Genomic DNA, 25802 nt, shown 5'->3' with positions numbered 1-25802 from the left:
ATATACCCCCATCCTGATATATACACCCATCCGTCTATATACCCCCATCCTGATAACTACCTCCATCCTGCTATATACCTTTATCCTGCTATATACCCTCATCCTGCTATATACCCCCATCCTGCTATACACCCCCATCCTGGTATACAGCCTGCAACCTGTGGCATGCAAAAAAATAAACGTTTATACTCACTGTTCTTCACTCCAACAGCATCGCTCATCTTTCTGTCAGTGCCAGCAGCAGCACCGCTGACCTGTGTGGAGTCGGTCACCGTTCCCTGCAGCATAGGGATGATCTCCTGTCTGCCTGCCCACTGATGTGTGTGAAGAGCGGTGCGCACAGGGATGACGTCATCGCTGTGCTCACCGCTCTCTACACAGATCAGCAGGCCGGCAGACAGGAGGTCATCGCGATTCTGCAGGGAGCGGTGAGTATACCGTACTTATTTACTGCCCCCTGCGCTGATGATGATATGCGGTGGACAGTGAATATAGCCACACGTGATTACACCAGGCTGTAGTTGCCAGGGGTGATCACGCGGGCTGGCTTCTAATCATGCACGCTTCCCCTGCCCATCATCAGTGCCGGCTCTAGCGCTGAGAGATGATGGGCGGGAGGATGCATGCATATGAAATGAGTGGGACAACGGGGTCACGGTAGGCGCTGCTACAGCCTGCTCATGCCACCGATGACCCGCTCCACCGCAGCACCCTCATTCCCCGCAGCCATGCCCTACATTCAGACTATAAGACGCACCCCTGACTTTCCCCGAACATTTGGGGGGAAAAAAGTGCGTCTTATAGTCCGAAAAAATACGGTATATATCTTGTACGAAAAAAAATTGGTCTCAAACTTATATATCAGTTTATATATAGTGGGTATGATAAGTATTCCGACCCCTTTAAATTTTTCACTTTGTTTCATTGCAGCCATTTTGTAAATTCAAAAAAGTTCTTTTTTTTCTCAATAATGTACACTCTGCACCCCATCCCCCATCTTGACAGAAAAAAAAATATATAGAAATTTTTGCAAATTTATTAAACAAGAAAAACTGAAATATCACATGGTCATAAATATTCAGACCCTTTGCTCCGTATTGAGTAAATGCCCGCTTTTCAGCTAGAACGGCCATGAGTCTTCTTGGGAATGATGCAACAAGTTTTTCCACTCCTGGATTTGGGGATCCTCTGCCATTCTTCCTTGCAGATTCCCTCCAATTCCGTCATGTTAGATGATGAACATTGGTGGACAGCCATTTTCAGGTCTCTCCAGAGATGCTCAATTGGGTTTAGGTCAGGGCTCTGGCTGGGCCAGTCAAGAATGGTCACAGAGTTGTTCTGAAGCCACTCCTTTGTTATTTTGGCTGTGTGCTTAGGGTCATTGTCTTGTTGGAAGGTGAACGTTCGGCCAAGTCTGAGGTCAAGAGCACTCTGGAAGAAGTTTTCTTCCAGGATATCTCTGTACTTGGCCGCATTCATCTTTCCTTCAATTGTAACCCGTCATCCTGTCTCGGCAGTTGAAAAACACCCCCATAGCATGATGTTGCCATCACCATGCTTCACTGTCGGGATTGTATTAGGCAGGTGATGAGCAGTGGCTGGTTTTCTCCACACATACAGCTTAGAATTATCACCAAAAAGTTCTATCTTTGTCTCATCAGACCAGAGAATCTTATTTCTCATAGTCCTGGTGTCATTCTTGTGTTTTTTTACAATCTCTATGCAGACTTTCATACGTCTTGCTCTGAGCAGAGGCTTCCGCCAGGCCTTTCTACCATAAAGGCCCAACTGGTGGAGGGCTGCAGTGACTTTGTGGAACTTTCTCCCATCTCCCTAATGCATCTCTGGAGCTCAGTCACAGTGATCTTGGGGTTCTTCTTTACCTCTCTCACCAAATCTCTTCTTCCACGATTGCTCAGTTTGGCTGGACAGCCAGGTCTAGGAAGAGTTCTGGTGGTCCCAAACTTCTTCCATTTAAGGATTATGGAGGCCACTGTGCTCTTAGGAACCTTTAGTACTGCAGATGTTCTTTTTTAACCTTGGCCAGATCTGTGCCTTGCCACAATTCTGTCTTTGATCTCCTTGGGCAGTTCCTTTGACCTCATGATTCTCATTTGGTCTGATATGCACTGTGAGCTGTGAGGTCTTAAGGTGGCTTTACACACTGCAACATCGGAAATGACATCGCTGTAACGTCACGGGTTTTGTGACGTAATAGCGACCTCCCCAGCGACATTGCAGTGTGTGAAACACATCAGCGACCTGGCGCCTGCTGTGAAGTTGCTGATCGCTACAAATCGTTCAGGACCATTCTTTGGTCCTTTGTTTCCCGCTGTGCAGCATGATTGCTAGAAAGTTTCAGTGTGTAAAGGGGACTTTACAGCGACTTTGTTAGCGACTTCCCTTTCAAAAAGCTGCTTTACAACGTCCCCAATGACTAGCTAGGTCGTTCTGCAGGTCCGGATTGCTGTTGCGTCGTTGGCCAGGTTTGCCTGTTTGACAGCTCACCAGCGACTCACCAGAGACTTTGTAGCGATCCCGGCCAGGTTGGCTGATTGCTCCAAAAATGTGTCCTTACGGTGACACAAAGCTGATTGGCCGCTGGGCTCGCCATGGCCCCGCCCCCCCGCACGGATTGGCCGCTCGCCCAGGCTCCGCCCCCACACGGATTGGCCGGCCGCTCGCCAAGGCTCCGCCCCCACACGGATTGGCCTCTTGCCCCGGCACCTTGCACGCATTGGCAACTCGGCCACGCCCCGCCCCCTCACGCAATGCACGCTCGCTCTGGCCCCGCCCACCGCACGCATTCCCCGAACCGACACGGAGCCACGACTCCCAGGTGAGTACTGTACCCCCGGGAGCCCACATCAGCGTACGCCGCCAACCCAGCCGACACATACCCTCGCATTGCTGGGGTTGCCGCTGTATGCTGGTGTGGGCTCCCGTGCGAGCGGGGGACGGGATACGCTGGTAACCATGGTAGCATAGTTACCAGAGCATCAAGGTCCTGCAGCGGCGGAACATACAAACGCACACACATAAAAACACACATAACAACACACACACACATCAGATCACACTCACTCTCACACACACATCACATCGCATCCACACACTCACAACATCCTGGGATATCGCTTGCTTCTCGGCGGCGATACTGTGGAGTGACCTTCCGGGACCTGCCGGAGGATCACATGGCCAGAAGCATGTGGTATCTCCGGATGTTGTGAGTGTGAGCGCGTATGTGCGATATCGTCAGTGTGTGTGTGAGTGTATGCGATCAGATGTGTGTGAGTGTGTTCTGATATGTGAGTGTGTGTGTGTGAGTGTATGCGATCGGATGTGTGTGAGTGTGTTCTGATGTGTGAGTGTGTGTGTGAGTGTATGCGATCGGATCTGTGAGTGTCGGCAGAGGAGCACGGCGTGCTGGGGGAGGCTGGGAGGAGAGAGGCTGATCCTGGGGAAGGCTGGGAGGGGGAGGCTGATGCTGGGGGAGGCTGGGAGGAGAGAGGCTGATGCTGGGGTAGGCTGATGCTGGGGTAGGCTGATGCTGGGGGAGGCTGGGAGGGTGTAGGCTGATGCTGGGGTAGGCTGATGCTGGGGTACGTTGATGCTGGGGGAGGCTGGGAGGGTGTAGGCTGATGCTGGGGGAGGCTGGGAGGAGAGAGGCTGATGCTGGGGGAGGCTGGGAGGAGGGAGGCTGGGAGTAGAGAGGCTGATCCTGGGGAAGGCTGGGAGGGGGAGGCTGATGCTGGGGGAGGCTGGGAGGAGAGAGGCTGATGCTGGAGGAGGCTGGGAGGATAGAGGCTGATGCTGGGGGAGGCTGGGAGGAGAGAGGCTGATGCTGGGGGAGGCTGGGAGGCAAGGGGCTGATGCTGGGGGAGGCTGATGCTGGGGGAGGCTGGGAGGGGGAGGCTGATGCTGGGGGAGGCTGGGAGGAGGGAGGCTGGGAGGGGGGAGGCTGAGAGAAGAGAGGCTGATGCTGGGGGAGGCTGAGGCTGGGAGGAGAGAGGCTGATGCTGGGGACAGAGAGGCTGATGCTGGGGACAGAGAGGCTGATGCTGGGAGGAGAGAGGCTGATGCTGGGAGGAGAAAGGCTGATGCTGGGGGCAGAGAGGCTGATGCTGGTGCAGCATGGGGGATGGAGCACGATGGGGGGTGCGCAGCATGGGGGATGGAGCACGATGGGGAGTGCGCAGCATAGGGGATGGAGCATGTTTGGGAGTGCGCAGCATGGCGGATGGAGCACATTTGGGAGTGCGCAGCATGGCTGATGGAGCACGTTTGGGAGTGCGCAGCATGGCGGATGGAGCACGTTTGGGAGTGCGCAGCATGGCAGATGGACCACGTTTGGGAGTGCGCAGCATGGTGGATGGAGCACGTTTGGGAGTGCGCAGCATGGCGGATGGACCACGTTTGGGAGTGCGCAGCATGGCGGATGGAGCACGATGGGGGGTGCGCAGCCTGGGGGATGGAGCACGATGGGAGGTGCACACCTCCCCCCAACACACACACACACAACACACCACACACACACTGGGAACCACAAACACCGTCCTACACAGACACCCACACACACAGACAACGCTGCACACACACAACACCCAACACACAAACACCACGGCATACATAAATATACGCACATACCACGCAACACACACACATTGCACAAAACATACCTCCCCCCAAAACACACCACACCCACACAAACCGCGCAACACACACACACACAACGCTACAGACACACAGCGCTCCACAAACAACGCAACACACATACAACACCGCTCTCACCCCCCGCCACACCCAGACAACACCCAGAACATGTACAGCGCCCTACACAAACACTTGGTAACTACAGACAACAACATCTATATATATATATATATATATATATATATATATAGAGAGATAACAAAAATCATACATTAACTACACAATACGTAAATTCTAGAATACCCAATGCGTAGAATCGGGCCACCTTCTAGTATATATATATATATATATATATATATATAGATGTTGTTGTGTGTAGTTACCAAGTGTTTGTGTACATGTAAATGTTCTGGGTGTTGTCTGGGTGGGGGGGGTGTGAGAGCGGTGTTGTATGTGTGTTGCGTTGTGTGTTGCGTTGTTTGTGGAGCGCTGTGTGTCTGCAGCGTTCTGTGTGTGTGGTGCTGTGTGTGTTGCGCGGTTTGTGTGGGTGTGGAGTGCGTGTGTGTGTTTTGGGGGTGGTATGTTTTGTGCAGTGTGTGTGTTGCGCGGTATGTGCGTATATTTGTGTATGCCGCGGTGTTTGTGTGTTGGGTGTTGTGTGTGTGCGGCGTTGTCTGTGTGTGTGTGGGTGTCTGTGTAGGGCGGTGTTTGTGGTTCCCAGTGTGTGTGTGGTGTGATGTGCGGGTGTGGCGGTGTGTGTGTGTGTTTTGGGGGAGGTGTGCACCCCTCATTGTGCTCCATCCCCCATGCTGCGCACCTCCCATCGTGTTCCATCCCCCATGCTGCGCACCCCCCATCATGCTCCATCCCCCATGCTGCGCACCCCCCATCGTGCTCCATCCTCCATGCTGCACACCGCTCATCATGCTCCTTCCCCCATGCTGCGCACTCCTCATCGTGCTCCATCCCCCATGCTTCGCACCTCCCATCGTGTTCCATCCCTCATGCTGCGCACTCCCCATCATGCTCCATCCCCCATGCTGCGCACCCCCATCGTGCTTCATCCCCCATGCTGCGCACCCCCCATCGTGCTCCATCCCCCATGCTGCGCACCCCCCATCGTGCTCCATCCTCCATGCAGCGCACCCCCCATCGTGCTCCATCCCCCATGCTGTGCACCCCCCATCGTGCTCCATCCAACATGCTGCGCACCCCCCATCGTGCTCCATCCCCCATGCTGTGCACCCCCCATCGTGCTCCATCCCCCATGCTGCACACCCCCCATCGTGCTCCATCCTCCATGCTGCACACCCCCCATTGTGCTCCATCCTCCATGCTGCGCACCCCCATCGTGCTCCATCCCCCATGCTGCGCACCCCTCATCGTGCTCCATCCCCCACGCTGCGCACCCCCCATCGTGCTCCATCTCCCATGCTGCACAACCCCCATCGTGCTCCATCCCCCATGCTGCACACCCCCCATCGTGCTACATCTCCCATGCTGCGCACCCCCCATCGTGCTCCATCCTCCATGCTGCACACCCCCATCATGCTCCATCCTCCATGCTGCACACCCCCATCGTGCTCCATCCTCCATGCTGCACACCCCCCATCGTGCTCCATCCCCCATGCTGGGGCCGCCGGGGGCGGGTCCGACCGTGGCAACGTGTGCCGGGGGCGGGGCTGAGCGGGCGAGGCGTCAGCATATGCCGGCTTCCTGCACATGTGTACCGGGAGCCGGTGTATGCTGGTAACCATGATACACATCGGGTAACTAAGGGAACCGCTTCCTATAGTTACGCGATGTGTATCATAGTTACCAGCGTGTCCGCCGGGGGCGGGGCCGAGTGTGCCAACGTGTGGCGGGGGCGAGCGGGAGAGGCGTCAGCGTATGCCAGCTCCCTGCACATGTGTACCGGGAGCCGGTGTACGCTGGAGAGGGGCTGAGCGGGCGAGGCGTCAGCATATTCCGGCTCCCTGCACATGTGTACCGGGAGCCGGTGTACGCTGGAGCGGGGCTGAGCAGGCGAGGCGTCAGCATATGCCGGCTCCCTGCACATGTGTACCGGGAGCCGGTGTACGCTGGAGCGGGCGATGCGTGCGGAAGGCCGGGGCAAGCGGCTAATACATGCGGGGGGCAGGGCCAGGCCGAGGTGAGCGGCCAATCAGTGGGGGGGCGGGGCCAGGCCGAGCCCAGCGGCCAATCCGACAGTTGTCACTGAAATGACACTGTCACGGTGACACAATTTTGGAGCAAGACAGACAGAATAAGGCAATTATATATATAGATACTCCATGCTGCTTATCTCATATCACTCCTTTCCTTTCACTTTCTGAAAAACACACAGTTCATGGGGCTTATTTTGACCAACTACTGACATGGCCACTGGACCAAAGTCTTGTCAACCTTGATAGTTAGATAGATAGATAGTATTTGGGAGGTGAAATCACGAGCACACATCATTTTTGAGGAAATAAAAAGGATTTCTGTCAAGCTGAAATGTAGTAAGGACTATTTGTGCACAGTTTTGGGGAAGGAGACAGTAAAGGCAGTGATGCGGCCGCTCAGCCAATGTCACATGGCTTTTCTTGTATTCCCTCTGACAATCTCTCCTGGTCAGTACAATGAAACAAGAAACCATATAAAAAGTTATTATTTATTCCATTTATTTACTCTAAACCTTTTTTGTGAACATGTATACCAGTTTAGATGTTTTTAACAGTAAAGTGTGTGGTGGCACAACCCCTTTAACGTGGTAAGTGGTGGCATGTAACATCGTCTTGGGTGTGTGGACTGGTTGGGGGCACATGTGTACAATCTGTAGCCTGAATGAGAGGCGAGTGTGAGATTGAACTGTAGAGTGTCATTGACCCCAAATCGTGATAGAGAAGGTGGAGATGATGGAATCTGTGCGCATCTATGAGCTTTTAGTAAAAGCGTCCATCTAGAACATTTCACGTGAGTTTTCCTTCTGCCTCTGACTATTACATTATTACTTTTATAGCTTTAAAATATGAGTAAAGATCTGAAAAATATAAATTCTGAAGTTATAATGGCGAAAGGAGAAAGTGATGTGCGGGATGGTGAACGATGCAATGAGGATGTTCCTACAGGTAACCGCTCCGGTGAGGAGTCACCACTAAATAGAGAAGAGTCAAAATCTTGTTCATTCACTGGGCTTCTTGTTACAACATACGGCTCCTCCGCTGTGCTCTGTGTATGTAGGTATCAGGGAGTGTGAGACGGACACAACCCAATAGCACTGACTCCTGAGCATTTCTCACTACAAGCGAGGAACAATATGAGCACGTCCTGCACTCTGTCACATGGAAGATGGGGGGCCAGTGGTCCACTTGAGGTAGTCATTGAAGAATAAACATAATTTCCACAGCGCACACTGGGGTATGCAATATAAATATACAATTATTCTTTATCTTTCAAGCAAGGTCCAGGCTAAATTGTAATGTTAGTGCAGATATATTTATATACCTGCTGTTGTTCGCTCTCTCCTGAATCCTCCAACAACATGAACTTTTGACTAAGATTCCATCTGTTCTCTATGGGGATAGAGAAGAGCTCCAATCAATGCTTGTTGCAGTCCAATATTTGCCTGTGTAATGGACCCATTTGCCATGTTCACATGTTCAGTACTTGGTCAGTATTTTACATCAGTATTTGTAAGACAAAGCAGGACTTGGAAAAAAATGCAGAAGTGGTGCTGTGTTTCTGTTATAAACTTCACCTTCTGAGTAGAGATGAGCGAATCTGAGGTTCGTACCAAACACAGACTTTTAATAAAAAACAGAGGGTGCTTTACGTAGGCAAATAACTCCCGCTAGCATCGCTGTGCTTGAGTACGCTCAGTACTCAGCTCAATGTGAGCCGCTTGCAGTGAACGGCTCACACTGGGGGTAACAACAGCGGGAAAGGCTGTAGTGTGCACCAAAAAAACAAAATGGAGAAACCCCGTCCTCCAGAAGTGTTCTGTTTCTGGGTGACTACATGTGGGCACAGACCCAACCTGCCCACTTAGTGACCACAATGGGGTTCAGGTCAAGTCCAGGTCCCAAAACAAATTTTATCTAAAGTCCGGCTAAATCCACCGACTCGCTCATCTCTACTCCTTATTTTTGCTTTCACATAGTGATGTAAAATACTAACCAAATTCTGAACGTTTCAACGTGGCCTAAGCATCTATTACACAGGCAAATTTTGGTTCTTATAGAGAACAGAAGCATCAATTTACACCAAAAGCGGTGTTACTGGACAATTACTGTAAAGCTCACAACACAATTTCAAGCTATAGCACTAAGTGAGTGATAGGAAAAAACTTAACCTTTTAATAGTAAATATTTTAAAATGTGATGCACACAAACTCAAAAAATATAAAAAACACAAAAAGACACAGATAACCTATTTTCAGGTGCACTGTGCAAACAACTACCTGTGAAGAAGTGACAACTCATGGACAGTTCGTACCATATATTCATAGAAAAATGTTGCCACCAACAAAGTACTAATTTTGATTAATTTTCAGAGAAAATTTTTTCTTGTCTGGGCCATTGAGAGGATATACAAAAAACAATAGCTGTTAGACATTGGTCCAATTCACTAAGCTAAAATTTATATCCCTCATGTACATCCAATCATGAACAAAATAGGAAAGATCTCATCCATCCAGGGGTTCCTACTGTCCATCACAGCATTTCTTGTCTGGCGGGGTCGTAGGTAGGCATATAGGTCTGTACATAGTTTTACCTTGCCCTATGACCCACAGACTCCCGCCCTTAGAAGGACAGTCTGCATCTAATCCTAATCACCGTCTCATCTCTTCATATGCCCCACGTGCCTCCTGATGCATTTTGTCTAAAGGACTCCTCAGGGGAAAAGGCAAATACTCCTCATAAACAGGGCTTGTACTGGTGTCCAGACACAATACACCATGTTGCTGTGTGTATAACATTTTAACACATACATTTTTACTTCTTATAGAGAACCTGTCAGCTACATTTACCTACAGATATATTGGTAATTTGAATGTAAATTGTATATAAATGATGTTAGGCTATTTATTGGGAGAGAGAGTCTATTGGGAGAAAATGAAGTTATATCTTCCCTGCAGCCTCTTGCATCCAGTCATTGAGGTGATGCATGAAGCTGTAACAGTCACAGCTCAGAGACAGGTGACTACTACAGCCTTCTACTTCCCCTGAAGACCGAAAGTGAGCGACTGTAAGGAAAATACAATTTCATCAACAGACACTGATTGATGATATTGGAAGTTGTTTGGGGTTTATTATCTTTAACTTTGATGTAGCAATGATGGTTTGTTTCCGTTCTCTCACGACTTTTTTATTATTGAAGAACTACCTCTATTTACACAAGGGGATGATGCATTGCTGACAGCCATAATTTTTATGAACATATAAAATATGCAATCAATGACAAATGCTTTACTCTTTGTTGCTTGATGTTTGCACTGGCCAATGATCGTAAATGATCATTAGTACAATTGATTCTTTCTGCAATCATCAAATCATGTAAATGACACTTTACCTAGTTAATAATCATATAACTTTGCTACATACCTTGCAATTTGTATGTGATTTTTTATTTTTACTTTTCTGAAATGTTTATTATTAGATAAATATAGGTTTTATTTTGTTGAAAAATCTAATCGGTTTTATTCTTGGCAGATGGCTGCACCAGAAGCTCCAAAAGGCGTCCCATATCTTTTGATGTTGAAGCAGATGATTGTAGCATAGAAACACATGAACAACATGTCAATATTTCAGCCCTTCACACCAAAGATCTATCCCCTGATCCTTTTAAAGTGCTATCTCCCAATTCATCACAAACTATTAAACATAAAAGTCACAGAAGAAGTGGGAAAAATAAAAGAATTGCCACAAGGAAGAAGCCATTATCATGTTTAGAATGTGGGAAATGCTTTAGAGATAAATCAAATCTTGTTACACATGAGAGAATTCACACCGGAGTGAAGACATTTTCATGCTCAGAATGTGCTAAATGTTTTATTACGAAATCTGAACTTGTTAGACATGAGAGAATTCACACAGGAGAGAAACCATTTTCATGCTCAGAATGTGAGAAATGCTTTACTAAGAAATCTAATCTTGTTAGACATGAGAGAATTCACACAGGAGATAGGCCATTTTCATGCTCAGAATGTGAGAAATGTTTTATTACGAAATATAATCTTGTTAACCATGAGAAAATTCACACAGGGGACAAGCCATTTTCATGCTCAGAATGTGAGAAATGCTTTATTAACAAATCAGACCTTGTTAAACATGAGAGAATTCACACAGGAGTGAAGCCATTTTCATGCTCAGAATGTGAGAAATGTTTTATTACAAAATCTATACTTGTTAAACATGAGAGAATTCACACAGGAGAGAAGTCATTTTCATGCTCAGAATGTGAGGAATGCTTTACTAAGAAATCTCATCTTGTTAGACATCAGAGCGTTCACACAGGAGATAGGCCATTTTCATGCTCAGAATGTGAGAAATGTTTCATTACGAAATCTGATCTTGTTAGCCATGAGAAAATTCACACAGGAGAGAAGCCATTTTCATGCTCAGAATGTGAGAAACGTTTTATTACGAAATATAATCTTGTTAATCATGAGAAAATTCACACAGGAGAGAAGCCATTTTCATGCTCAGAATGTGAGAAGTGTTTTATTACAAAATCTAAACTTGTTAAACATGAGAGAACTCATACAGGAGTGAAGCCATTTTCATGCTCAGAATGTGAGAAATGCTTTACTAAGAAATCTCATCTTGTTAGACATGAGAGCATTCACACAGGAGATAGGCCATTTTCATGCTCAGAATGTGAGAAATGTTTTATTACAAAATCTGATCTTGTTAGCCATGAGAAAATTCACACAGGAGAGAAGCCATTTTCATGCTCAGAATGTGAGAAATGTTTTATTACAAAATCTATACTTGTTAAACATGAGAGAATTCACACAGGAGAGAAGTCATTTTCATGCTCAGAATGTGAGAAATGCTTTACTAAGAAATCTAATCTTGTTAGACATGAGAGAGTTCACACAGGAGATAGGCCATTTTCATGCTCAGAATGTGAGAAATGTTTTATTACGAAATCTGATCTTGTTAGCCATGAGAAAATTCACACAGGAGAGAAGCCATTTTCATGCTCAGAATGTGAGAAATGTTTTATTACGAAATATAATCTTGTTAACCATGAGAAAATTCACACAGGAGAGAAGCCATTTTCATGCTCAGAATGTGCTAAATGTTTTATTACGAAATCTGAACTTGTTAGACATGAGAGAATTCACACAGGAGAGAAACCATTTTCATGCTCAGAATGTGAGAAATGCTTTACTAAGAAATCTAATCTTGTTAGACATGAGAGAATTCACACAGGAGATAGGCCATTTTCATGCTCAGAATGTGAGAAATGTTTTAATACGAAATATAATCTTGTTAACCATGAGAAAATTCACACAGGGGACAAGCCATTTTCATGCTCAGAATGTGAGAAATGCTTTATTAACAAATCAGACCTTGTTAAACATGAGAGAATTCACACAGGAGAGAAGTCATTTTCATGCTCAGAATGTGAGAAATGCTTTACTAAGAAATCTAATCTTGTTAGACATGAGAGAGTTCACACAGGAGATAGGCCATTTTCATGCTCAGAATGTGAGAAATGTTTTATTACGAAATCTGATCTTGTTAGCCATGAGAAAATTCACACAGGAGAGAAGCCATTTTCATGCTCAGAATGTGAGAAATGTTTTATTACGAAATATAATCTTGTTAACCATGAGAAAATTCACACAGGAGAGAAGCCATTTTCATGCTCAGAATGTGAGAAATGTTTTATTACAAAATCTGAACTTGTTAAACATGAGAGAATTCATACAGGAGTGAAGCTATTTTCATGCTCAGAATGTGAGAAATGCTTTACTAAGAAATCTCATCTTGTTAGACATGAGAGCATTCACACAGGAGATAGGCCATTTTCATGCTCAGAATGTAAAAAATGTTTTATTACAAAATCTGATCTTGTTAGCCATGAGAAAATTCATACAGGAGAGAAGCCATTTTCATGGCTCCGAATGTAAGAAATGCTTTATTACAAAATCTGAACTTGTGAGACATGAGAGAATTCACACAGGAGAGAAGCCATTTTCATGCTCAGAATGTGAGAAATGCTTTACTAAGAAATCTCATCTTGTCAGACATGAGAGAATTCACACAGGAGAGAAGCCTTTTCCATGTTCAGAATGTGAGAAATAATTTCCTAAGAAATCTCATCTTGTTAGGCTACTTTCACACATCAGTTTTTTGCCATCAGGCACATTCTGGCAAAAACATGAAAAAATACATCTGGCGTCTGTTGCCGCCGGATGCGTTTTTCCCCCCATAGACTTCTATTAACACTGGATTATGCCGGACAGCCTTGCGTTCCATCCGGCTTTCGTCGGATCCGACAAAATTTGCTTGTCCAGCGAACAGATGGAAAGTTGAAAGGAACGTTTTTTTGTCTCCGAGGAAAAAACGGATCACGCCGAGTCCAGCGCCGTACGTTTTTTTTTATAATGGAAGCTTATGGGCGCCAGATTTGTCGTCATGCGTCATATGCCGGATACCAACGATGGATCCGGTTTTTGTTTCTGGGCATGCCCAGACGTTGTGTAAATAGTATCACTCTCTCTCTCTGTCAATGTGTCGGTCGGTCCATCGGTCTCTCTCTGTCGGTCAGTCTCTCTCTCTGTCAGTCGGTCTCTCTCCGTCAGTTGGTTTCTCTCTCTCTCTGTCGGTCCGTCTTTTCCTCCTTCCTTTATACTCACCGATCACGGGCGCGGCGCTGCACAGCTGTCACACTGCTCTGGCGGCTTTTTCTATTTTGAAAATGCTGGCCGCTCATTATTCCATCTCGTATTCCCTGCTTTCCACGCCCACCGGCGCCTATGGTTGGTTGCAGTTAGACATGCCCCCATGCTGAGTGACAGCTGTCTCACTGCAACCAATCACGGCCGCTGGTGAGGTGGTCTATATAGTGCAGTAAAATAAAATAAATATTTTAAAAAAACGATGTGCGGTCCCCCCAATTTTGATATAGCCAAAGTAAAGCCACATGGCTGAAGGCTGGTATTCTCAGGATGGGGAGCCCCACGTTATGGGGAGGCCCCTTGCCTAAAAATATCAGCCAGCAGCCGCCCGGAATTGCCACATCCATTAGATGCGACACTCTCGGGACTCTACTTGGCTCATCCCAAATTGCCCTGGTGCAGTGACAATCAGGGTAAGAAGGAGTTAATGGCAGCCCATAGCTGCCACTAAGTCCTAGGTTAATCATGGCAGGCGTCTATGAGACACCCCCATGATTAATCTATAGTGAAAGTAAATAAACACAAACACCAAAAAAATCATTTATTTGAAATAAAAGACAAAAAACACCCTCTTTCACCACTTTATTAACTCCCAAATACTCCAGGTCCGACATAATCCACACGAGGTCCCACGCCGCTTTCAGCTCTGCTATATCGGAAGCTGACAGGAGCGGCCATAGAACACCGCCGCCACTGTAAGCTCCACGCAGCAACTGAAGTGAGTCGCGTTGTCAGTGGTGATGTCACTCAGGTAGTGCTGGTGTGTGTGCAGTGATGATGGGTGCGGTAGTGTTTGCGTGTGTGTAGTGATGATTAAGGCGGTAGTGCTGGTGTGTGTGGTGATAATGGGTGTGGTAGTGTCGGTGGGTGCAGTGATGATGGGTGCGGTAGTACCGTTGTGCGCGGTGATGATGGGGGCGGTAGTGCCGGTGTGTGCAGTGATGATTGGTGTGGTAGTGCCACTGTGTGTGGTGATGATGGGGGCAGTAGTGCCGTTGTGTGCAGTGATGATAGGTGCGATAGCACCAGTGTGTGCAGTGATGATAGGGGCAGTAGTGCCAGTGTGTGCGGTGATGATGGATGCGGTAGTGCCGGGGTGTGCCGTGATGATGGGTGCTGTAGTGCCGGGGTGTGTGCGGTGATGATGGGGGCAGGAGTGCCGGGGTGTGTGCGATGATGATGGGGGCGGTAGTGCCTGCGTGTGTGCAGTGATAATGGGGGCGGTAGTGCCGGTGTGTGCGGTGATGATGGGGGCGGTAGTGCTGGGGTGTGTGCGGTGATGATGGTAGCGGTAGTGCCGGGATGTGTGCGGTAATGATGGGGGCGGTAGTGCTAGGGTGTGTGTGGTGATGATGGGATCTCTTTCTCTCTCTCTTGGCATGAAAAAGAAAAAAAACAAAAAACAACGAATCCGTTTTTGCTGAATCCGTCGCATCAGTTTTTACACAATCTGCGATGGATCCGTTGCATCAGGCATAAGCCGGATTGTGCCTGATGCCAAAAAACTGATGTGTGAAAGTAGCCTTAGACATCAGAGAACTCACACTGGGAAGAAACAACTCTAAAGGCGGCGTGACACGCTACGATATATCGGGCGATATGTCGTCGGAGTCACGGATTCCGTGACGCACATCCGGCATCGTTTGACATATCATAGCGTGTCACAGCTACGAGCGACGGTGAACGAGCAAAAATACTCACCTTATTGTTGCTCGTTGACACGTCGCTCCGGTTGTTCATCATTCCCGAGGCAGCACACGCTGCTCCGTGTGACACCCCGGGAACAATGAATTACAGCTTACCTTATCGCACGATAGATTGTACCGTGTAAAGCAGCCTTATCCGTTTAATGACCAAGCCCAATTTTTGAAATCTGACATGTTTCCACATATCTGTTATTCTGATAAATGGTTTTCCTGACATGTTGTAGTTTCTGTTAGAAATAAATTTAAATCAATTTTTTGCGTTTGTTTATATAAATTTGGGATATGTTACAAAACAAATATTTGCAATATTCAAAATTTGAATTTTTACCCATAAACTAAATTGTTACACTACAGAAAAAAAGTTAATAAATAACATTTACCTTAAGTATACGATGTCAGTATAATTTTCAAACATCCTTTTATTTTGTTAAAAGGGTTAAGAGTTTATTAGCAATTTATTATTTTAAGTTAATATTCAAAACTTTAGAGACTTATTTAGATTTGAAGTGACTTTGAGGCCTCTAAATATTGGAAAATCTGCTAAAGGGATACCATTTTAAAAATGGCAACCCATAAACTATATAAAACGACTGTTTGGGCACACTGCCGAGCTCCAAAAGGAAGGAGTGGTGTTTTTGAGACAAACTTGGATGGAATTGTTTTCTTGTGCCAAGTCACATTTAAATGTGTCCAAACAGTGAAAAAAAAACCCACAAATGACCCCATTTTGGAAACTATACCCTCAAGCAATTTTGCTAGAGGTGTGGTGAGCACCTTGAACCTTAAGGTGTTTTACAGAATTTTATAATATTTCCAACAAAAATGTTGCTTTAGTCCCAATTTTTTATTTATACAAGTGTAACAGGAGAAATAGACTCCAAAATCTGTTGTGCAATTTCTCCTGAGCACACTAATAACCCCATATGTGGTTGAAAACTACTGTTTGAGCACACTGCCGCTCTCCAAAAAAAAAGGAGTTGTCTTGGAGACTTAAATGGAATTGCGTGGTACAAGTTTTAAGAACAAAATTCAGCCAATTATAGAACATATACAAAATGTAAACAATTACCATTTAATTATATACAAAAATATCACAGCAAAATATACATTTGTGAAAAACTTAATAAATATAAATGGTATTATTTTTATAATTCATCCCTTTCGGGTACTTAGTGTCCAATTTTGCAATCCAACAAGCCTCTTTTAGTAAAACTTTTTTTCTCCAATCTCCACCATGTATGGGATTCTTAACCCATCCTATACCATAGAAGGATAAAACAGTTAATTCACCTTCATACATCTCTACAAAATGAGATACATTATCGCATGTTTTCGCCCAGTTTGTATAAAGTACCAGATAAAAAAGATATATGGCTAACTTGCAAAGGTTTTTTTTAACTGTGCCCAAAATAAGTGCAATGTCTGCAAGTTCGCTAAGCAAAAACAATATAGATGAAAGTATCAAAATAAATCTAATATATAAAGCTGAATGTATGCATGTATGTATGTGTGTGTGTGTGTGTGTGTGTGTGTGTGTGTGTGTGTGTGTGTGTGTGTGTATGTGTCCGCTAAAGGAATATGCACCATCGCATTTACAATCACAAAGTTTTGCACAGACGCCTCATGTGACCCAGGGAACATCGTAGACTATGTTTTGACAGGAAACTGTAAACACGCCTTTACAGTTACTCTCCAAAAAACATGCCACCATTAAAGTAAATGGAACCTGGAACTACTGGTTTTAATAGCAGCTGTGATTGGTTGCTATAGGAACAAAGGACATTGTTAGTATAAGAAACTTATGTGTGAGGTAATAGGATGTCGGTGGGGAGACGGATAAAGAGAAAGAGACAGAGAGAGAAAGAGACACAGACAGAGAGACAGACAGGGAAAGCGACAGATAGAGACAGACAGACGGTGAAAGAGACAGACGGTGAAATAGACAGACAGAGACAGACGGGGAAAGAGACAGACCTGGAAAGAGACAGACCTGGAAACAGACTGAAGGGGAAAGAAACAGGGACAGAGACAGGCAGACAGGGAAAGACAGCCAGAGAGACAGACAAAGATAGATGGGGAAATTGACAGATCTTGAAAGAGACAGACGGGGAAAGAGACAGGCAGAGACAGTCAGACAGGGAAAGAGACAGACAGGAAAAGACACAGACAAAGAGATGGACAAAGACAGACAGAGAAAGAGACAGGAAAAGAGATGGGGAGACAGACGGGGACAGAGACAGACCTAGAAGGAGACAAATGGGGAAAGAAACAGAGATAGAGACAGACAAAGACAAAGAAAGAGACAGACAGAGACAGGCAGACAGGGAAAAAGACAGACCTTGAAAGAGACAGATGGGGAAAGAGACAGATGGGAAAGAGACATATGGGGAAAGAGACAGACCTGGAAAGAGACAGACCTGGAAAGAGACAGATGGTGAAAGAGACAGATCTGGAAAGAGACAGATGAGGAAAGAGACAAACAGAGAGACAGACAAAAACAGACGAGGAAAGAAACAGACAGGGAAAGAGATGGGGAAAGAGACAGACCTTAAAAGAGACAGACCTTGAAAGAGACAGACCGTGAAAGAGATAGACCTGGAAAGAGACAGACAGAGACAGACCTGAAGAGAGACAGGTAGGGTAAGAGACAGACCAGGAAAGAGACAGACCTGGAAAAAAACAGACCTGTAAAGAGATAGACCTGGAAAGAGACAGACGGAGAAAGAGACAGGGGGAAAGAGACAGATGGGGAAAGAGACAGACAGGGAAATAGACAGACCTGGAAAAAGACAGACGGGGAAAGAGACAGACAAAGAGACAAACAAAGACAGACGGGGAGACAGACGGGGAAAGAGGCGGACCTGGAAAGAGACAGACTTGCAAAGAGACAGACGGGGAAAGAGACAGACGAGGAAATAGACAGACCTGGAAAGAGACAAACTGAGCAAGAGACAGACAGGGCAAGAGACAGATGGGGAAAGAGAGAGACAGACAGACACAGAGATAGAGAGAGACAGACAGACACAGAGATAGAGGGACAGACAGATACAGAGAAACAGAGATAGAGGCAGATAGACACAGAGAAACAGAGATAGAGGCAGATAGACACAGACAGACAAGGAAAGAGACAGACAGACAGCGACACAGAGACAGAGAGTGGGAGAGAGAGAGAGACAGTTACTATCCCGGGCAACGCCCGGGTACTACAGCTAGTCTAATATATAAAGCTGAGTGTATGTATATGTGTGTATGTATGTGTGTGTGTATGTCCTCTAAAGGAATCCGCACCGTCGCATTTACAATCACGAAATTTTGCACAGACATCTCATGTGACCCAGGAAACGTCGTAATGTTTTTATTGAACAAATGTTCAATAAACATGCAACATTACAAGCATGTGAATTGCAGCCTCAAGACTAGAAAAAAAAGAAACCAAGTAGAAATATTGTATGAAAAATACCCTGACTATGAATCAATAAATTCACATGCTTGTAATGTTGCATGTTTATTGAACATTTGTTACAGCTCAGTTTTTTGGTGTTTTTTTTATCTGCTATCTTGCTTTATTGCAAGTTGGGGGCGCAGCCCTCCTTATACTGAGGCTGAACAACTAACTGCTTCCCACTTTACTGTGTATTTAATCTGGGACCCAGCTGACCACTTGTTACCATTCACATTGGAGTTTTTGATAGACACAAGTCAGGTATATATAATGGTTTTAACTTTAGTTGGTTAGGGACTGTCCCAGATGGGTACACTGTGACGAGGTGGGACAGCTTCTTACCTTTTTGCAAAAATGTATATACTAAGTACCCTGTTATTAAGCACTTGCAATTTATTTATTTATAGTCAGGGTATTTTTCATAAAATTTTTCTCCTGGTTTTTTTTTTCTGTCTTGAGGCTGCAATTCACATGCTTGTAATGTTGCATGTTTATTGAAAATTGTTACAGCTCAGTTTTTTGGTGTTTTATTTTGAGGTTATTAATAGCAGCTGTAATTGGTTGCTATAGGAACAAAAGACAATGTTAGTATAAGAAGCATACACTGTGTTCCAAATTATTATGCAAAAAATATTTTTTCATATTTTCCTAAATTAACTTGATGAATTGCAGTCATTGTTATTTTGCAGTCATCTACTATTCGAGTATAATTGAAATGTTTTTGATCAAACTGCCTATGAAAAAAAGTATATTTTTAAAAATATTAAACAATCAAAATGGACTCAAAATGCATGCTCCAAATTATTATGCACAGCAGAGTTTTCAACCTTTTTATTTTTATTTTGAAAAACAAAATGGTCAATTGGGAAATTTTAAGCATTTTCAGCTTATTACAAAATGAAATCAAACAGTTTTCAAGTCAAAACTTAATTCTAGGTGATGTTACATTTGCACATAGGACCTCTTGTTTGAAAGAAGCTTCTGAACTCTCTCGTCCATTGAATTTGTCGATTTTTGGATGGTTTGTGCTTCAATGGTTTTGCATGAGGAGAGACTACCCTCCCAGAGCTGTTGCTTAGATGTGAACTGCCTCCCGCCATCATAGACACTCCTTTTGATGATGTTCCAGAGGTTCTCAATGGGGTTGAGGTCAGGGGAACATGGTGGCCACACCATAAGTTTGTCCTCTTTTATGCCCATAGCAGCCAGAGATGCAGATGTGTTATTTGCAGGATGAGATGGTGCATTATCATGCATGAAAATGATCTTGCTGCGGAATGCACAGTTCTTCCTCTTGAACCATGGCAGGAAGTGCTGTTTTAGAAACTCCACATAGATTATGGAGTTCATCTTTACCCCTTCTGGGATCCCAAAGGGGCCAACAATCTCTCTCCCCATGATTCCAGCCCAAAACATTACCCCACCTCCTCCTTGTTGGCGCCTTAGCCGTGTTTTCATGTGGTGTCCATCAACCAGCCATCCTCCACTCCATCCTTCTGGACCATCGAGCATTGCACGGCACTCATCGGTGACCAAAACAGTTTGGAAGTCAGTCTTCATGTATCGTTTGGCCCACTGGAGCCGTTTCTGCTTGTGTGCAGTGGATAGAGGTGGTCGACAGGATGGCTTACGCACAGCTACAAACCTCTGAAGCACCCTGCATCTTGTTGTTCGGGGGACGTTGGAGGCACCAGCAGCTTCAAAAACGTGTCTGCTGCTATGACAAGGCATTTTAGCAGCTGCTCTTTTAGGCTGTGTGCACACGTTACGTTTTTTACCGCAGAAACGCTGCGTTTAGAACCGCAGCGTTTCAGTGGCAAATTGCATGCGTTCAGCTTTCCCAGCAAAGTGTATGAGAAAGCCGAAAAATCAGTGCACACTCTGCGTTTCTAAACGCAGCGTTTTGGATGCCAAAAATCGGTGCGGAAAGAAAAGCAGCATGTCACTTCTTTTGTGCGGTGTGGCTGCGTTCTCTCCCCCATTGAATCAGTGATGCGGGTCAGAACGCAGCCACACCGCAGTGAGCTGCTTTTTTGTTGCGATCCGCGGGCTTTGTCGGCATACCAGAACGCAGGCATTTACCTGGAAGTGAGGTCAAGAGGTTTCCTGTTGACCTCACTTCCTGGCAAAGTCCTGGAAAGCCCCCGGTGTCGCCAAAGTGCCCGCCCCGACCCCCGACCCCCCCTCCCGAAAATCCAACATGGCCGCGCACGCAGTAGCGCACCGGCCGCCCTGCTCCTATGATTTCTGTCGCATGTGCCTTGAGACATGCGACAGAAAAATGCCCCCCAGGCCCTGCCAGGTCACCCCCTATTCCCACCGGTATTCACCCTTACCTGTCCTGTCGCAGCGCTGATCCCCCGCGGCCCCCTCCTCCTTCACAGTGCCCGCTGGCCGGTCACATGTGCAGAGCAGCTGACAGCCAGCACTGTGTTCAGAGAGCTGTGCTGGCTGCTCGCACTCTGCAGTTGTGACCCGGGGAGAGTGGGTGCAGATTTTTGGCACCCACTCTCCTCAAATGGAGGGTCTGCCTCCTAGAAAATGGGGGATACGTTCCCTGAACGTGCCCCCATATTCTAGAAGGTCCAGATGCGACGTAGGACGTCCAAATGGATTTCTGCGGACCAATTTTTTTCAAATTTTTGATTAAATTGGATAACAAGGAAATGATTTGGGGAGTGTTTTTTCTAATAAAAAATTTTTTGTCATTTTTTTTTGCTATTACTGTCAATTAGTTATGTCTGGTATCTGATAGACGCCGTGACATCACTAATTGCTGGGCTTGATGCCAGGTGACATTACACATCTGGTATCAACCCCATTTATTACCCCGTTTGCCAACGCACCAGGGCGCGGGATGAGTTGAGGCGAAGCGCCAGGATTGGCGCATCTAATGGATGCGCCACTTCTGGGGCGGCTGCGGCCTGCTATTTTTAGGCTGGGAAGAGTCCAATAACCATGGCTCTTCCCATCCTGAGAATACCAGACCCCAGCTGTCAGCTTCACCTTGGCTGGTGATCTAATTTTGGGGGACCCCACGTTATTTTTTTTTTAATTCTTTATTTATAAATTAAAAAAAAAGCCTGGGGAGCCCTCCAAATTGATCACCAGACAAGATGAAGCTGCCAGCTGTGGTTTGCAGGCTACAGCTGTCTGCTTTACCCTGACTGGCTATCAAAAATAGGGGGGACCCTACGCCATTTTTTAAATTTTTTTTTTGGATAAATACTAAGCTAGGCACCCTTTAGTGCCAAATGAAAAGGTACTAAAGGTGCCAGCTTAGAATATGCAGGCAGGGGTGAGACGTTATATATATTTGACATCCATTCATCCATTGACGCTTTTTTGGCTGTGTGCCCACAAACAGGGTTTGCAGCGTTTTGGGCGCTGAGTGTTTTCCCTGCGTCCATAACGCTGCGTTGTGCAGTAGAAGCACAGTGGAAGGATTTTTGGAGATCCCGTGCCCACTGTGCTTCTTTTCTCCGCAGCATAAACTGACCGGTGGCGTGGCTTCCCGAGCCTCAGCATGTCAATTTATGCTGTGGAGACGAGAGTGCTCTCTGCAGGTAGAATAGAGCTCCACAGCAGCCTGAACCCAAATCGTGGGCATAGGCAGCTGCGTTCTCCCGTGGACAACACTCACATCTCTGCAGGAAGGCTGACACTGTGCACTAGACGCCGTGTCGCTGGATCATGGCCACATAGCGTAAAAGTGAGAATATTGTTGCTACAGCAACATCTTGGGTGAAGTAGCTGTGGATTCAAAATGCTTAATATACTCCTGAATAAAATCCTTGAGGGGTGCAGATTCCAAAATGGGGTCACTTGTCGGGATTTTCTGACGTATAGGTACCCAAGGGGCCCTGCTAATGTGACATGGTGCGCGAAGTTTATTTCAACTTTTCCAAAATTCAAATGGTGCTCCTTCCATTCCAAGCCCTCCCATTTATCCAAACAGAATGTGGAGAAGGAAATGACATCACAGGTTTTTTTTTCCAAAGGTCTGTGTTCAACCAACTTTATTAACACTGACAAGTCTTAAAGACGCACCTAAAAAAAGCATGAAAAAAGCATGCGTTTTCGATGCGTTTTTCTCAAAAAGCATTGTTTACAATTCTCCCCTCTGCCAGAGGGTGCGTTTTTTTCCGCGCTGAAAAAAAAGCACGTGTGCGCATAGCCTTAACCTGACGCAATTGCCTGTTGGAAAGAGTCCTCAGTTTTTCCTTATCAGCACGCACACTTGTGTGCTGTGAATCAGCTACATACTTCTTGATAGTGCGATGATCACGATGAAGTGTCTTGGCAATGTTGATTGTAGTAATGCCTTGACCTAAATACTCCACAATTTGTTGCTTCTCAGCAGCCGACACATCCTTTTTCTTTCCCATTTTGTCAAAAAATGTAGGCTGCTTAATAATGTGGAACAGCCTTCTTACGTTGTCTTACCTTTATTTGGACACACCTTCCAAACTAATTTGCACAGGTATCTGCAATTGCTTTCAATGATATAAAGAGCCCTGACACACATCACCAGAAATGAGTTTAAATGACAAACAAAATATTTCTGACCTCATCGCTCCTAAACTCTTTTTGCATAATAATTTGGAACACAGTGTATGTGTGAGGTAATGTGATGTCGCTGGGGAGACGGATGGAGAGAGAGACAGAGAGAGACAGACAGAGACAGACAGGGAAAGAGACAGAGAGATAGAGACAGACAGAGACAGACGGTGAAAAAGACACACAGACAGATGAGGAAAGAGACAGATGAGGAAAGAGACAGATGGGGAAAGAGACAGACAAAGAGACAAACAAAGACAGATGGGGAGACAGACGGGGAAAGAGACAGACTTGGAAAGAGACAGACCTGGAAAGAGACAGACCTGGAAAGAGACAGACGGGGAAAGAGAGAGACCTAGAAAGAGACAGACGAGGAAATAGACAGACCTGGAAAAAGACAGACGGCGCAAGAGACAGACAGGGAAAGAGAGAGACAGACAGTCACAGAGATAGAGGGACAGACAGATGCAGAGACAGAGAGTAGTAGAGAATGGGTTAATTTCACACCGCGCCAATGACCACTGGTAAAGATGATAAGAGAGGTTAGAATCATGTAGTGAGTGGTGGTAAAGTCAGTATCGAACTCACAACGAAAGTAGGATTTTACTGAAGTGTTTGTATCTTAGGTGTCTTGACCACTGAACCATCAGTATGTGCAGACATGACCAAGAAAAAGAAAGATACATCAAATAGAGCACCATCACACCTATAGTGTGGAAAAGAGAATAAGTATGTATCATTAGTATAGAGAGAAAAAGCTTATTACTGTGTGTATTTAGAAGACCGAAAAACAAAAAGTGGGGTCATTAGAGTACAAGATCGTGGGAAAAATAGTACTGCGCATGCGGTGATGGAGAGACAAGGAGCCGGAGTGCTGTGTAGGGTCAATCAAGTTCAGAAGTGTGAGAAAAACGATACTGCGCATGCGGTGACAGAGAAAGACAAGGAGTGTGAGCTCCATAAAGGATACAATCATAAGAAGGAATGGATTTGTAGAGAACAAAATTTCATGAATATGGACGTGATCAGAAATATATGTATATATATATATATATATATATATATATATATATCATAAGACGGTCTTATAATTAAAGCTGCACATCAAACTTAGATAATAGTATAATGCCTCAAGCATATGGAAAAATATTGGAAAATACAATGAAAAATGCTACTTGCTAATTTGAACATGTGAATAATGAATTGCATACCTGCCATGAATATTAGGAAAAAGGAGATATTTAGCAATCGCATGAGCTGTGTTCACCTTCAGAAAAAAACTACATATAACTGAATAGGATAACTGAAGTGAGCACTAATATATATATATATTATGAGTGCAAGCCAAAAAATACATACTATATACATACCTTTTTCTGAAGGTGAACACAGCTCCGCCCCTTTCGGCCATGTTTTTTCCATCTCCTATATAAGAAAGTCCTTGGTTACCCCTCTCCACCCACAGCAGTTTTTAATTGCAATGAGATGACACACAGTTAGGGTCACAGAGCTAGGGACCCCAATATAGAGATATACCTTGACGAGGTTTTGGGGCTCAGTTACATTGATCAATGCGATTGCTAAATATCTCCTTTTTCCTAATATTCATGGCAGGTATGCAATTCATTATTCACATGTTCAAATTAGCAAGTAGCATTTTTCATTGTATTTTCCAATATTTGTCCATATGCTTGAGGCATTATACTATTATCTAAGTTTGATGTGCAGCCTTATCCTTATATAGTATGTATTTTTTGGCTTGCACTCATAATATATATATATTAGTGCTCACTTCAGTTATCCTATTCGGTCTTATAATTAAAGACTGACTCGGAATTAAACCGATAAAAAATGCGGTGAACAGTAGTGTGCAAAGTCCAGAACATACGCATATGGCGTGCGTCCTGTCTCCTCGAACAACCAACAGGCAGTGGACTAAACATAAAAATCACATCACCATATCAGTGTGTGGTATTAAATATAGAATTTTGATCGTATAGAAAGAAGACTATGTGTTTTAATCTGAACAGCTTTCAAGGGGAGTATTTACACAGGACGCTACACTCCTGAATATAGATATTCAATGACTCGTCCGAGATAAGGTTACCAAAGTTCAATAGCGTGGGAAAAAAACCTTCCCTACGCATGCGTAGTAAAAGATATGAAGTGCTCCCACAGGTCAGGAAAGTTCATAAGCGTGGGAAAAAAACACATTACGCATGCGTGAACAAAGGAGTGAGCCATTCTGTAGTGCACAGAGCGCTACAGAAGAAACAAAGGGAAATCATAAATGTAACAGACAACAGGACTTGCAATAAAAGAATTTAAAAATATTAATAAATATATAAGACCTGGCAAAAGGAATAAATATATAATATGAACATATATAATATATAATTTATATTACAAGATAGAAAACACAGTAACAAAAAAAGACCTTGTAGCTAAAAATATATAAATATACAGAAACTCTTAAAAGATAAAAAAACTAAAACTAATATAAAAATACCATAGATCTCTAATGAAACAAATCAGTCACCTC

At 45.0% G+C, this 25802-nt stretch overlaps 1 protein-coding gene across 1 annotated transcript in view; it reads left to right on the top strand.

Annotated features, from left to right (window-relative positions):
* Window positions 1-10123: 10123 nt before the first annotated feature.
* The window catches only part of LOC142246682 (uncharacterized), a 451192-nt gene continuing 435513 nt past the window's right edge, over window positions 10124-25802 (top strand). The window contains 4 exon segments of the mRNA XM_075319747.1: window positions 10124-10145; window positions 10350-12252; window positions 12337-12563; window positions 12606-12777. Coding sequence (XP_075175862.1) covers window positions 10124-10145; window positions 10350-12252; window positions 12337-12563; window positions 12606-12777 — 2324 coding nt within the window.

This window comes from Anomaloglossus baeobatrachus, chromosome 7 (assembly GCF_048569485.1).
Source record: "Anomaloglossus baeobatrachus isolate aAnoBae1 chromosome 7, aAnoBae1.hap1, whole genome shotgun sequence".
In the NCBI taxonomy this organism is placed as follows: domain Eukaryota; kingdom Metazoa; phylum Chordata; class Amphibia; order Anura; family Aromobatidae; genus Anomaloglossus; species Anomaloglossus baeobatrachus.
The sequence above is the reverse complement of the archived record's forward strand: the minus strand, read 5'-3'. Positions and strand labels throughout refer to the sequence as shown.